This window comes from Athene noctua, chromosome 4 (assembly GCF_965140245.1).
Source record: "Athene noctua chromosome 4, bAthNoc1.hap1.1, whole genome shotgun sequence".
NCBI classification, from domain to species: Eukaryota; Metazoa; Chordata; class Aves; order Strigiformes; family Strigidae; genus Athene; species Athene noctua.
In genome coordinates, this window is record NC_134040.1 from 58,688,447 (window position 1) to 58,703,779 (window position 15,333).

At 36.1% G+C, this 15,333-nt stretch overlaps 1 protein-coding gene across 1 annotated transcript in view; it reads right to left on the bottom strand.

Annotated features, from left to right (window-relative positions):
- Positions 1-12,242: 12,242 nt before the first annotated feature.
- GSTCD (glutathione S-transferase C-terminal domain containing) overlaps positions 12,243-15,333 on the bottom strand; it is a 75,410-nt gene continuing 72,319 nt past the window's right edge. The window contains exon 12 of the mRNA XM_074903983.1: positions 12,243-12,952. Within this exon, the coding sequence (XP_074760084.1) occupies positions 12,816-12,952 (137 nt within the window). The 3' untranslated portion in view covers positions 12,243-12,815. The remainder of the gene's footprint in view (positions 12,953-15,333) is intronic.

A 15,333-nucleotide genomic window follows, 5' to 3' on the forward strand; every position in this document is an offset into this window, starting at 1 on the left:
CACAGTGAAAAAGTGTTTCCTGATGTTCAGATGAAATCTCCTGTGTCCATTGTCCCTTGTCTTGTCACTGGACACCACTGAAAAGCACCTGGCTTCACGTTCTTTACACCTTCCATTCAGATACTTGTCCGCATTGATGAATTCCTCCCCCGAGCCTTCTCTCTCCAGGCTAAATGGTCCCAGCTCTCTCAGCCTTTCCTCACAGGAGAGATGCTCTTGTCCCTTAATCACCTCAGTGGCCTTTTGCTAGACTGTCTCCAGTAACTTTGTATCTGTCTTGTACTGGGGAGCCCAGAACTGGACACACCATTCCAGGTATGACCTTACCAGTGTTGAGTAGAAGGGCAGGATCACCTTCCTTGACCTACTGGCAGCAATCCTCCTAATGCAGTCCAGGATACCATTAGCTGCCCTTGCAACAAGGGAACATTGTTAGCTCATGTTCAACTTGGTGTCCACGAGGACCTTCAGGCTCTTTTCTGCAAGGCTGCTTTCCAGCCAGTCAGCATACAGTCCAGGGGAGTGTTTCTTCCCAGGTGCAGGACTTTGCACTTTCCTTTGTTGAACAGCATGAAGTTCTTGTCAGCCCCTTGCTCCAGCCTGTTGAGGTTCCTCTGGATGGCAGCATGGACCCTCTGGCATATCAGCCACTCCTCCCGGTTTTGTATCATCAGCAAACTTGCTGATGATCATCCAGATAATTAATGAAGATATTAAACAGAACCGGACCCAGTACTGACCTCTGTGAAGCTAACAATATTTACCAATAAAGTTTTCATATGTATTAAGAGAAAACCAAAAAAGGTCTCTCATAAGTATAGTGTAGTAATAGTTAAATAAAGCACATGACTGATATGATTATTGCACAGATAGCCGCTTGTGAGCCTTTTAATGCCTTTCAGCATTACAGATTTTGTTTGTGGTTTTCATTAGGTAGGATTTGAGAGACTAAAACATGCATGAAATTCACGTATTCAGAACACATTGTGAGAGACAAGAGGATGGAAAAGATTTAAGATGGGTTTAAGTGCTCAGTATGAAAGGAAATGAAGCAGTTTCAGTTATCTACAGGTTTCGGTAGAGTTACTGATTCTTCTATATTCTGCTAAAACAATGCAATATCACTCGATTTTACTTGCACTGTGTTCTTCTTGAAGCTGTCTATTCAAAAACAGTAAGTGAACCCAAATAACACTTCTAAAGACTTCTACGGGTTTTCACAGATCTCTTTTGAGAAGAGACAATAAATTTGGGATTCTGTTTTAAAATGCAATTTAACACATGCCTGAACTGTTGAAATAAACCAGCATTTTCCTAAACTGAGATTTTCCTAAGGTAGAGAAAAACAATGGTTCTGGTTCTTGATGAGATGGATTGGGAGCACCAGACTACAAGCTTTTTCCACCAGTAATGAAGATAGTCTGCAGAAGGAAAAGTGAGAACATTTCAGAAATAGAAAACAAATTGTAACGGCTAGCATGAGAGGAGAGGGAAAACTTAAGGAACAGTAAATGTGGAACAACAGGAGCAAATCTGTCAACAATTTTAAAAACTGGTTTGCAGACCATATCAAAATGTTCTAGGACAAATGAAAACCAGCCCAAATTTTAAAGGGCTCTGTAGAGCTTTAAATAGCAGAATCCACAGGTAACCAAATTAATGACAAAATTAATGAACAGTTCTATGGACAGACAGAAAATGGAACTAGGACAAATGGATAAAAGTTGGTTCCTGTCTCATTTCAGAAAGTACATTTTATTCCTGTCTTTTTAGTCCTAATACATAAATAACCATGAGTGGTAACTATGCTTGGTCAAGTAGGGGAAGTATTGGAGTTGAAAAGACAGACAGGGAAGTGTCTATAAAAAGTTCTACCTTCTTTCAAGAGCTATACCTAAATTACTCTAAGATATTTTGCAATAATCTGGATAGTGTAAAAGCTGCACCTTTAATCTGACAAACTGTCAGCTCTCAAAGACAGAAGGAAACTATCCAGATAAATGAGGTGTCATTTTTCCTTCGAGTGCAGTTAAAGAATGTCAGCTACCCATCAGAAAATCAGACTGTCAAGCTTGCATAGTACTCAACTTCCACTTTTATTGAAAGTAAGGGCAATGATCATAAGGACAAAGGAATACATTTTAAATATGTTAAATCAGGAAGCAATCAAAGGAAGTCCACTTAAAGGATCAGATTTGTTTGTATTGTAAATGACATTAAAGATGCTACTCTCTGCTTCTTGGCTTGATTTTGGAATTCAAACCAAACAAACATTTGAACCCAAACCTAGTTGTAGTGAACTTTCAGTTCATTTAGTTTATGAATCATTTCCCCAACATCAATAACATTACTGACATGAATAAAAAGTTAGGTGTGCACACTTGTAGGGCAACTCTCCACATTTATACGCAGCCCCAAAGATCAGTACATCGGTGTGCACTACGGACATGTTTCATTAAGCAGACAGGTCATAAAAATTCTACAGATTCCTCCTGTATGTCAAAGCCTGACATTTTTCTCACTCTTCACACAGTGACAGCACAACAGGGTCTGGAGCATAGCTTGGAATTAAACTAGTACCTCCTGGCATTTACTGCTTTTTGTAATTTTTTCCTATTTGGCATCATGGGTGTCCACTTCAACTTTGATTGTCTCAGTTGAAACCAGAGAACTGCTGAGTAAAGAAAGGTATTTTCTACTCTTTCTCAATGTGTGGAAGATGCATACAATTAGGAGAGTCAGACAGCACTTACAGAAAACCTGCTGTGCTTCATGTAAGGTATGAGTCTAGTGGACCTGATAACCCAGGCACAAAGCGCTATTGTTCAAAACCAGCTTGAGAGCAATAGCTAAAATCTTTTTCTTACTGCTTTCTGGCCTGCACTGACTCTTCTCTGTAGATGAAGGTAGGTATTAAGTCATCACAATTTTGTGGATAAGTATGCCTACATTTTCATCATTAACAACCTCCAGAAACATGCTAACATTCTTCAAGATTAGATGCACAAGACTATCCCCCCAAAAATTTAAACTATACTTTCTAGCAATCTCTACATACAGCAGTAAATTCTGAATAAGGATGGTAGACACAAACGGTGCTGTATGATCCTCAGAACTTGAATCTTCCCACTTCTTCCTAACAAGGCAAGTGCTAACATCAACTTCATAAGATGATTTTTGTCTGCCAGGTTGACAGTACATGTCACTGGTATTTATTCTTGTAACAGTAGCTATTGCGTATACCAATAGTATACAGATATCCTGCTAATGTAAGATTTTCAAGAGCTAGAAACAACTGCAGTTGCAAATTCTCAGTAAGGATTATTCATCTGGAACATGTTTTACTTTAGAGGGCTTTTTGGTATTTATTACAGAGTATATAAAAGTAATCCAATTGTAATAAAGATTCATAAACTAACTGAAGGTTTCAAATTGTGTAATTGCTTTAAATCAGTTTTTAAAGGATTTTCTTTTCCAGAATCCTACTTTGAACATGCAATGTTACTTCAACACGGATGAGGCATCTATTTATAACCAAATGCTTGTGAGTAATGATCAAACATACACCAAAAAAAGAGGAATTTAATGTTTATTTTAGTCTTGATTTTCATCCAATACCTTGTGTAATTTATCATGAAATTCTAATTATATCCCCCTATATAAACACTGCAAATGTGAAAGATGAGAGAAAAATCTATTTGCTAGAGCTTTTTTCCTCTTCTTTTTCCAAAGTAAAGAGATGCTTGCGGTCAAATTACTTAATGAAAAGAATTCAAAGTGTTAGCAATCATCCCAACAAAGAAAACATGTCCATTTACAGTATTGTTTAACTATTTCTATAGCTGGTGACCACATTAAATAGGTATTTGAATGGGAACATGCCAGATGAATAAAAGCAACCTTCATGGGTGCCAAACATTTAGCCATTTTTACAAAATTAGCCAAAAGCATGCAAAAGCAATGTGCAAAATTACGCACACCTACTATAACTACTGGCCTCTTAGGCAACATGCGTAGCCTATAGCTGATGTGAATTTGTTTAAGAAACCAATGTCAATAAAATACACTGTGAGCTATTACCAGGCCATTATGTCATCACCCAAGTTTATACTGAGCCACAGCAATACATGTGTATTATAGCTCAGCAACTGTGACAAAGCAGGGACATGAAAATGGGTATCCATGAAAGAAATCTACTATTTATGCTGAAGAACATGAAGCATAATGTTAGCCAGACAAAACCCAGAATAACCAGAAGCTGTGCAGTTCAGCAGCCTTTTAGTAGTTGAAGAATATAATTGAATAAAAGCTAATTTTAAGAAATCAGCCACTGAAGACCTCAATTATGGACGGCGCCCGGGATTTGCAACAGTGAATGAGAATTTTGATTCTTCTGTGGTCCAGACTGGAGGCCTCTGAGAAAGGAGCAAAAATGTTTTTAATGAACAGTAGTTGGCTCCAAGTTCTCGGCCTAAGTTCTAAAACATGAGGCTTCCATCCCCCATGATCATTCCCTATCATCTCTTCGAGCTATGGAGAACTTCATTATCCTTATTTTAAAAAACCCTTTATTTAAACCCCTGTTTTAAAACCTGACTCAGTGATAGTTTATCATGGGGAATTCCACTGGCTAAATACAGATGACACAAAGAAACATGCATGTTATAAACACGCATGTTATAAACACAATCACTTAATTTTGCAAACAGTGTAGAACTCTTGGGGTGCCAATAAGTTGGTTATGTGATCCCAGACCACCACTTTTATATTTTATTTGCAAAATAAGAATATTCTTTGCATACAAGCTATTAAAATCACCTACATGATTTTCTTCACCTTATGCTTGTGTTTTAATAAGTATTTTTACATAAACTGAATGCAACCAAATAGTAGGTCAGCTTGCCACAAAAAACCATATAAGCAGCTCTTACATCTATCAGTTCAAAAAGCCATAGATAACCCAGAAATGGTCCACAGTTCAGGAAATACCAGACAAAAAACTGGGGAGGGGCAAGGGAGAGGGTGTGTGTAGGGAAACAAAATTGCTAGAGGGCAAGTTCCACAGCTGGAGTATCTCAAATAACTATCCTCCATTGAACTCACACTTCCCTCTCCACATCTACACCCCACTGTTCCTCTCCACATGCCTATACCAAAAGTACCCCATCTGTCTTGAAAAATATTAGGCTAAAACATCTGATAGAAGTCAGATGTTCCTCAGTGGAGTAGATACTGTGTGGCTTTTTTTTAAATGAGTAAATTAAATTATAGACTTGTTCATGTTTATTTCATAGGCAACAAAACTTATCCATTTCCTCCATGTTTAATGTTTCTCATCATACCATAGCCACAACCAGTTCCCCCACTTGGATGCTGTTTTCTAACTCATACATGTCTGTAAGAGTAGATAGGACACATCTGAGAGTACTGGAAGAGCTGGCTGGCATTCTCATGAAGCTGCTTCTTTATTGTCTTCAAAAGGTTGTGAAGCTTGGGGAGGTTGTTCTCCAATGATTTCAGAAAGGTAAATCTTACAGCAAGAAGGATAACACAGGGAACTATGTGCAGGTCACCCTCACTCCCGTCCTTGGGAAAAATCACAGAGCAAAGCCTCTTGGAAGCCCTCCAACCTGGTATGTCTATGCCTTTTAACTTTGTAGCCTCAAGAAACAGGTATCGCCTCTCTACACAAGCTCTAAAACGGCAAAAAATTCTCTTTCCTTTTTATTACCTGCAACATCATATTAGGAACATTTGTTCTAGCATATCAGTCCCTAATCGTTCCAAAATGATACATCTGTAACTGGAGTCATGCCAAGGCCTCTGACATGCTGCTGAGGGTGAACAAAAATCCAAAGAAAAAAAACTAAAACTGAGAAACACATCAGAAGTTGGACATCAAGACAATGATGGAGATAAAGTTTTCTGTTCCATGGCACATATTAATTTACTGTTGCACTGTTTACCTTAGATATGCCTTTTCCTCTATTACTTTTATATAAGAGAAGTGATTTTCCTTTGTCTCATTAGTCCATGACTGAAAAATTGCATTTTTCTGGAATATAACTTGGAATTACATTGCTATAATTGCAGGTGTTTGAGCTACAACACAGTTGTACTGGTAACAGTTCAAAGTACAGTAACTTACTCTGTCTTCATACATTCAAAAATACATTCCTTCCAAAAACCTCCAAACTGTAATTATAATGTTAAATGAAATGTTACAACACTAAATTCAGCAAGAACAACCAAATACTAATAAAAATGTTAAAAATTACAACAGTAGCATATAAAAATGAAGGGCACATTAAGTACATTGACATGTTATTTTGAATTGACACTTTAATGCTCAGAAAAAACTGTTAACAATTAAAAATATGCATGGAATGCTCTTCCAACACACCCAAAGTAACCATCTGGGTTCGAAAACTAGCACTGGGAGAAGGGAAAGCAAGAAAAATGGGAGCTACAATAGCACACTAACAGAAAAATAAAAATTACTTAGGACTGACAAAAAAATATAAGAATTTTAATGCAAGCTAAATTTTTTTGATCTACTGAAGTGCACAAAAATATTAAAAACACTTTCTGAAATGAGACTTTGGCATATGAACACAGCTAACAAGCAAAAATGCCTTTTTTTCTGTATGCTGTATCTATTTCTAACCCTTTTGCAACTAGCAAGTGGTAGTTTATCCAAATTTCATGATCACATATATAATTACTGGCATTATTTTAGTTTTCACATATCTAAGATTCTTCTGACTCCACCTCTCATTTAATTGCACTCTGATTCTGAAGGCAGACAGAACAGAGATTTTTTTCCTAAGCTTCACGAAATGTTAACTCAATCCTCACCAATATACAAATACCATATTGGGCACTAGTGTTGATGAATGGATTCCAAACTCAAAGACATGCACTGAAAAGGATAATTTTTAAAAAAGCAGTATCAGCAGTAGTATGATCAGCAACGAATTATTTCTACACTCCAACATACTTGCTGTGAACTAACCAAGCCATAGGTAGCGAAGAACTGTGTAGGTACAGTAGATCTAAAAAGGAGAACAAAGGATATCACATCAGCGTGATGTCACCACATCAGCCTCATCTTTTAACCTTCAGATTTGTTAAGTGAGAAACAGTAATGGTTCTGCTTTGCAGGTGGTTTATCTATGCATTTTGATCAGCGGGCAATGTAAATGTTTTACAAGATTTTCACAGTGAATCCAATAAAATTGGGTTGCAATACATCTTATACATGGTTGTCCCATATAAAGGTGCAGAATTTTATGACCTGCTGATGAAATGCTTCCTTAGTGCTGAAAGAACCACTTCTCCATTATGCACGTTTTGTACTGGATTGGTCACACATGGTATACCTCTCTGGGACATTACTGTGTCGTTACGCTTTGATACCTATATACCTCATGACCTCTCTTACTAGTACATCCACTCCACTCAGCAACTACCGGCTGTATCTCTGGGAAAGTACAAAGAGCTCGTCCTGGGTATTTTTTGTTCTAGCTCTGCAATTCTATACCCATTTTCCATTCTGCTGCATGCATGACTACTGTAGCAAGCTGGAAAACTGCAGAAGATTTCTGCTGTTGTTCAAGTCTGATATACATAAACCAGTTCAACTCCAACGTGTTCAACATTTATACAGAAGTCACAACTCCAATATGATATTACCAATTCTATTAGTCAAGTTTCACTCAACCTCTCAAAAGATCAATTTAACACCCCCCAAAAAATATTTTTAAAATAGAAGCTTCTTAAAACTTTTCAAATACAACAATGGAGTCTAAACATAGAAGGCGCTCATACACAACAATAATTTAAAAAGTGATGTTTTGTGTATTTGAAAGTCAGTGGATGAAAACCTCAGTATCATGGAAAGTTTGCCATCTTCAGTGCAGCCATGATTTCAACCTTCATGTACCCTAAATGCTCTTCTGATTCTTAAAGCTCAAGGGAAATCTTTCACTCAAGGAAGAATGAAAATTTATCAAAAGGAATGTGACAGTAAAATTGCTGAAGCAATACAGGTACATTTCAATTCAGACAACAGGTTAATATTTCTCAATGATCTTGGTTTGTTTTTAAAAAAAACACAAAAGATTAGCACTAAAATTAGTAGTCATATTCAGTATTAGTAAAAGTGTACCACTTAGCATCATAGCTGATGCTGTGCAAACTTATGAAAGATCAGCAAGAATCACGTAAAACATAGTCTGAAGGGGAAAACACACAGAATTAGTCAATAATTTAGTTTCTGAAATCAGTGATTACTTAAGAATACTCATATAGTATCACTCACTTTTCATGAAATGAACATTTCCACTAGCACCTTAAAAAAATATATGCAAAAAATTCAAACATGTAAGTAAAATACTTTTGAATTACAAGTTAAGAAATATACCACTTAACATATACAACATTTAAAAATCGTTCTGTTTTCACTCAGAAATGATCTGAGTGATTTATTATAAAACTACCCTAACCATTCTTCCTTACACATGAGGCTTATCAGGGGAATTTTGAAAATTCAGGAATTTTCTTGAATTCACTTTGAGAAGAGTGCAGAGCAGGACACTTCATTACTTGTTTCATTTCTGAGTAAATAAAAGCTACAAGCAAAGAGAAAATTAATTTGGTTTCCATTTTACTGTTTGCATATAATATTAATACATCATTAATTTAGGAAATTGAATTTCTTTTAATGATAGTTGCAATAAACTGAAACTTGCTCAGGACAAGCTACTGAACTGAAACCATAATAGCCATGTAGTTTAAGTGCAAGTCTGAGCATGGAAAGTTCTGAGGTTTTCTTAATTTTTTTAAAGAGGCATATAAGTAACATTTTTATCACTAGACATATAGACAGGTATGTGTATGATACCTAGGTTTCCCCTTTTTTAAAAAAAGTAGTAACCACATTACAGGAACTTACACTGCGATTGTTTATCAGGAGTTTCTTATGACAGGCAAATGCTCCCAGAAAAAAACACTGAAAGTAGTACTTGAATAGGCTTAAAGGAAAATAATTTCCTTTTCTTTCTGTTGACAGCTAAGCAACTAAGCACTAAGACTGAAACAAACACTTCAGCTGTTCAGTTACCTTTTGTTAAACAACACTTTACTAGCTCAATACTCTGCAAATTTATATATATTCATTGAAAGGGTAAATCACTATTCCCAAACTAAAATCTTGACAGAAAATAGCTGCAACTGATCATCTCTAGCCAAACTAATATGTATATAAACGCACCATAAAATCGTGTGTGCTGTTTAACTGCAGATTACTTAAAGCTCCAACTTGTATGTGTACATACTTGACCGTACAGGTTTTTTTAATGGTTCTTTTCAATGAGAATACCTGGCACAGCATGTCATCTAGGAAGACAGCTATTTAAAAAGACATTTCTGCTTATTATCATTGCCTTTTCAATGACAGATCCACCAGTCAAGAGATAATCAGAAACAGAAAACATCAGTCTAAAATTTATGGCAGCCCTACAAATGAATCATTTTGTATGTGCCTCTGTAAGAACAATCGATGGGTAATTTTGACAACACATGTAATTTTCATTTAAAAAAAAAATCAATAGATTGATTTAACTGAGTAACACTAACGTGCCCATTTTTTTTGTTGTTGTTAAGATCAAGCCACAGTAAAATTAGGGGCCACAATGTACCTACTAGGAATGTTCCTTATTTATTACTAACTCTGCTTAAATATGGCAATACCTTTTGAAATAGGACTAAGGAAGCAGATAATTAACATGATAAAGACTAAAAACAATGAACAAAGATACCCATACATACGGATGACTAACTTTTAACACACAGAGGAGCTCAGTTCAGTTTGGTCATCTGTTTCCTGTTATAAACTTAGTTTTTCCAGGATTACTGGCTACAAGGGTAACATAAAAGAAGACTGGCAAGACAACAGAAAATTATGTTAGGACAAAATTTTGCTCACCCTACAGCTGGTCCCACTGGGGCAAGACACATAAGAAACACAAATATTATGGGGACATATTGGGACATCAAACTAGCTCCCTGCATAACAGGCTGCACAACAGCAGCTGTTCACCTACCAGGACCACAATGTCCAGTCACCTTGTTTAGGGAATTCTGGGCTCTATTAATTCCGTACCATTTATGTATATGGAAGCACATAACAAATTAACATACCTAGAAATTAATATAATTGAGCTCGCATTTCTAGAGGGAAATGGCACAGGGTGGCAATTTAATCTGTGGTAAATTAGCTATTGACAGCTGTTGAAAATATCTTCTCCTTTTTATGCTTTTTTTCATCTGATGCTCTTGACTTTTCAATAAACAAAACACCTGTTTGCCTCAAGTACAGTTCAGGCTTTACTATTCATGGTAAGGTAACTCCATTCTTCAACATGAGGAAGATTCTGTTCTCCTGAGAAGAAAAGAAACCAAAGCCCATTGAAGCCAACAGTCACAAGATCACAAAGCAGCACAACAAATCGCATACAGTCTCACTATCCTGTAAGCCATCAAGATGACAGATACTATGAGATGCCATCAAAATATCTCTGACCTCTGAGAAAAAACAAAATATCTGTCACAAACTCACTTTCTATAGTTTGGCTCATCCAAGTAAAATGGGATGTCATGATACATATAAACACAGCACTAGTATTGCTTCTATAAACCTTTTCTTCCTGTGAAGCCTAGTTAGCTCTATGTGGGGCAGCAGATATAATTTACTTAAGTCACAAATAAGCAACATCTGTGGGAAACTACATCATTAACATGAAAACAAGTACTTAAAAAATGGGAGAAAACCCCACAACACTTAACAAAACAGAAATTGTTATTCGGATTCTTGTGTGACTTCAGCTATTTTCCACATAAGACTCCTTCTCCACCTCTGTGTCCAAGAAATACTGGTTTTGCCTGTTAAAAAAGTAATTTTTATCTTTTATTTAGTGACACACATGCTCCCTGTGGCACATCCCAAATGTATTCCTTCTCCTTTTCTGGTAGATCTAAAAACTATTACAGAACATCGAGATGGATATTGTAGAAATTTTGAAGCATTTAACAGCAGATTTTTACTCTACTGAAGGCTATTAATATCAGATCACCAAATATTCAACATCACCATAATTAAAACACTCATATGAGTACCCACTCCCTGGAGCAGAGCATTGTGAAAATCCTTACTGTAAACAGCATCAAAGCTTGCATCAGGTGTCTCACCTTGATAAGTCCTTCCTTCAGCATAAAAGGTAATGAAGAGGCATTTTCTCATTCTAGACATAGTACCTGGAGTTCTAAATAAAGTAACTTAACATAAATAATGTTCAGACTTGACACGATGCTATCTTAAAAACTGACTTCTCTTTGGGCAAGTGTGAGAGAAAATAATGGAGACAACTGGTACTGTCATATATTTGCTATATATTCTTCCAGTCTCCAGTTTCTCCTGTAACTATAAAAAGTTGGAGAAAAAGTATTTTGTCATTATCTACTGAAGAACTCAGGCTAAAAGTATGAATTCATACCTACTTGCTCACCTTTGTGCCTCCAAATAAGCGTGCAGCTTCCTTCAGTCTTCACATTAGAAAAAGCCAAGTATTTAGATCTTTTAGTTTCATGAGGAATGAAACATTTCAGGATCCTTTCTTTTCCTCCAATACCTATGGTTTGTAATTGTTTGCCACATGCACTGAAGGTATGTTCACACTGACCAAACTTCAGATATATTTAAATTAAACCATGGCAGAATTCATACATGTCTCAAACCCATAAACACACAGCAAAAATCTCATCAGGAACTATTTTCCATTGTGCTAGTGTCAACAGATGATTTTAAGCTGGGGTAGAGAACTGCCTACTAAGCAGAACACAGAAGAACATTTATTTTTATTTTACAGTAACATGATTGTGGTTGATCTTTTCAAATGATTTCACAATGTCAATTTTCTTCAAATTTTAAAGTGAATATCAAATCAGTGAGGACGATGTATATAGACATGAACTGTTCTTAAAAATTTCTTCCGACAGCAAGTTTTTTAAGAATAGGAAGCAATACACTTCAACTAGCAGAAGTGGCAGTGAAGTATCCATTCACTGACATCATCACTAGCTCCTGTTATCTGATCAATGGATAATAAGGGGTTTGGTTTCTTTAACTAAACACACTTTCAAGTGCCTGGTTACAGAATCCTTGTGTAATATTTAAAGATAATTTTTAAGTCTTCTTAAAAAGATTAGTAAGTTAGAATGCATTTTTAATAAATAGAATGATGCCCCAAGTATTCTGATAAACTTTTATTAAAAATGATCTTCCTACAGTAGTACAGAATTCTTTAGCAAATTCAAGCCTGTCACACAGCCTTCTTCACTAACACCATAAATTTGATCTTTTCTGTTCCTCTAGTGATCTGCATTATTGGCTGACAACTGCTCTGCTTATGAACACAAATACAGTTTTGACCATGAATGCCATTTTGAAGCAGCCAAGGCAGTTTTACTAAAAAGGAAATCAATGAGATCAACTTTTTTCTAAACCTTTACAGATGGATATATGCCACACACAGCTGTTAGATCCAGGAACTTCTCAGTAAGAGAACCAAAAGTTAATGACACAAGTACAATTTGTGATGCTCTGCATGCAGTTCACTTTCTAAGACTTTTTGTGCTGCTTCTTTTTCCAAACACAATGGGTTCAAGATGAGTTCCCAGCTATGCTTGTATCTGGTGGATGTCATTATGCACTGAAGATTTATGTTCAGCTTCAAATCAAATGCAAGTTTCACACTCTAAGTAGGGATGCCCACAAACATATTGTTCTTTGGAGAACAACTCTCTGGCTCCATAGATATAACTTGGACAGAGTAGTTACGTTCTTCCGCAGCCCATGCCCGATCCAGATCCACAAGCCCCATACAATGCTTTCCTAAAACGACAGCAAAGGAGAGCATGGAAACTCTAAGAATTTAGAAACATTATCAGAAACATACACTTCAATATTCAATGTTAGGAAAACACATCAGTAAGTCATCTAAAAAATAAGTTCCAAATCTACTTAAAAAAATATTTTAATCTGTTTTACTTCAAATAGACAGTCATTAATAGTTCTAAATCACATCTGTGACTTGTAACCCTCATTCAGCAAAGACCTTGAGAGGGATTATTAACTCTTTATATATGGAGAAACATAACAGGCACAACTATTTTTAAGTGTTCTCATAACTTAGAGAAAAACCCATGCATTAATGTGAAAGCCATAGGAAGAAAAAAATGCCTAGTTTACCCCTTAGTTCTCTGAATTGCCACGCTTCTACTGCCTTTATAACTGTAACTGTTTTCCTCCTGTACTTTCATCTAAAATCTGAAAAATCTCTGGTTATTGAATATCAATAAAAGACTAAAATACCAAACAGTGATCCAGTGTAATTGATTTGAGATGTATGAATGTAACTTCTTACAAACTAAAATACTAAATTACTAATGAAAACTAATCTTATTTCAGATTTACCTGCAGAAAAAATGGGAAAGATAAATTCAAGGGTTTTTTCTTCTTAGAAGTTTGTATTATGATACAGCCATGCCAAGGTGATGGGGCCATTTGTTTTTACATATTTACTCACTATAATTGATTATGTTCTGAAATACAGAATTGATTTGTCAGACCATATTTTCAGCAGTTTGAAACTCTCTTGCAAGAAAGACTTCGCACTTCCCTGAAATGTTTTGTCAGTAACAAGTCACAAACAAGGCACAATCTTGCTTCAGTCTCTAAGCCAATGATCATAACTTTTTTCTTGTTCCTGACAGAATTGTACAGTTAAATATATTTGGAGTTTAAGATGAAGGGAAGAGACAGTAGTACTCATTCTGTTTACCCTTGGGCTACAAGCCTGGCATTTTAAACTACCCTCTGGAACTGTCTGCCTCTCCCACCTGAATGTATACTGAGCTTGAGTGCCTGTACCATTACAAGCCCTGATATATATATCCGTTAGGTGTCTGCAAAAGTTTTGGGTATGTTGCATAAGCAGGCCCCTCAGTATCCTTGTATTTCAGAACAGCAGATGCACATCACACTTTAATACAGTACTCAGTCCAAGCTATTCTGCTTTTCCCCTACAAGCCAATGGCCAAAAGTATTTTCTTCTTCTCAGCTGAATTACTTAGTTACAAAAGAAATTCACTATTTTGACTTCACCAACATTATGACATTTAGACTCTATTCTGTTGGTGGCTTGGAATTTGAGAGGGGTAGTAATTGAGTAGGAAACAATTTAGAGATATAATAATAAGGTTAGGCATGAAAAAGAACTTTCCAGCTCCATCCTGTATGGGTTTATATGTTGTGGGGAGAAATTATCAGTTTATATAACCAGGATAGATCTCCATAAATTACCTCATGTGGCACTATTCTCCTACATTTGTGGTTTCATAGAAAATCACATTCTGTGGCTGGCTGAACAAAATGGCATGTACACGCTCCTGCCACTGACACCAATATCATTATTATTCAAAGTGTACACACTAAAGGGCAATTGGAATTGTCACAACTGGGGCCTGGTTCCCTAGGTGCTCTCAGTAAGAGTGTGAAATACATGGAGCAGTTCTGTGATCTGACAGACCAAATCAGGTGGGCTGTAGCAATGTTCACAAAAACATTTGGTGTGTTTACACTCATGTCCCACTCCTGCATACAGTAGATAAAATACACACACCCAGTGAAAATGGGACACAGAACTTTTTTCATTTAAGAAGGAATTGTTGTTTGTAGCAGAACTGGGTTCAACTGCATATTTTTACATTCACAGATACTACTGAAATTGCTGATAACTCCTTTAACAAATCTGTTGTTTCAACCATGACAGTCACAGACAGAATGCCATACTTTAGTGATTTAGGGGCTTACAGGTAATGAAACAAAATCATTCGTCACTTCACTAAAGCTACATAAATTCAGTGGTAATTGCTAAAATACAGTTTACAATACAATCCTAAAATATTCAAAAAGTAGCAGAGTCATTTTGACACCATTTACAATAGAAAATAAAAAGTCTCCACCTGTTCAGGAATATTTTCATTAAATGAAGTCTACACAGTTTTCTCACTACCTGAACATCCATTGCTCAAAATTAATTAAAAAAAAAAAAAAAATCTCACCATGGTTGTAATACTGATCTGATTCAATCTTCAACTACTTGCAAGCAAAATTTAAAAAGTACCCCTACAAGATTCCCATAAAAACAGTATCATAGCTGAAACAGAACACTGAAATGGGAATCATCTTCACCTGAACAGCATTATGTGGAA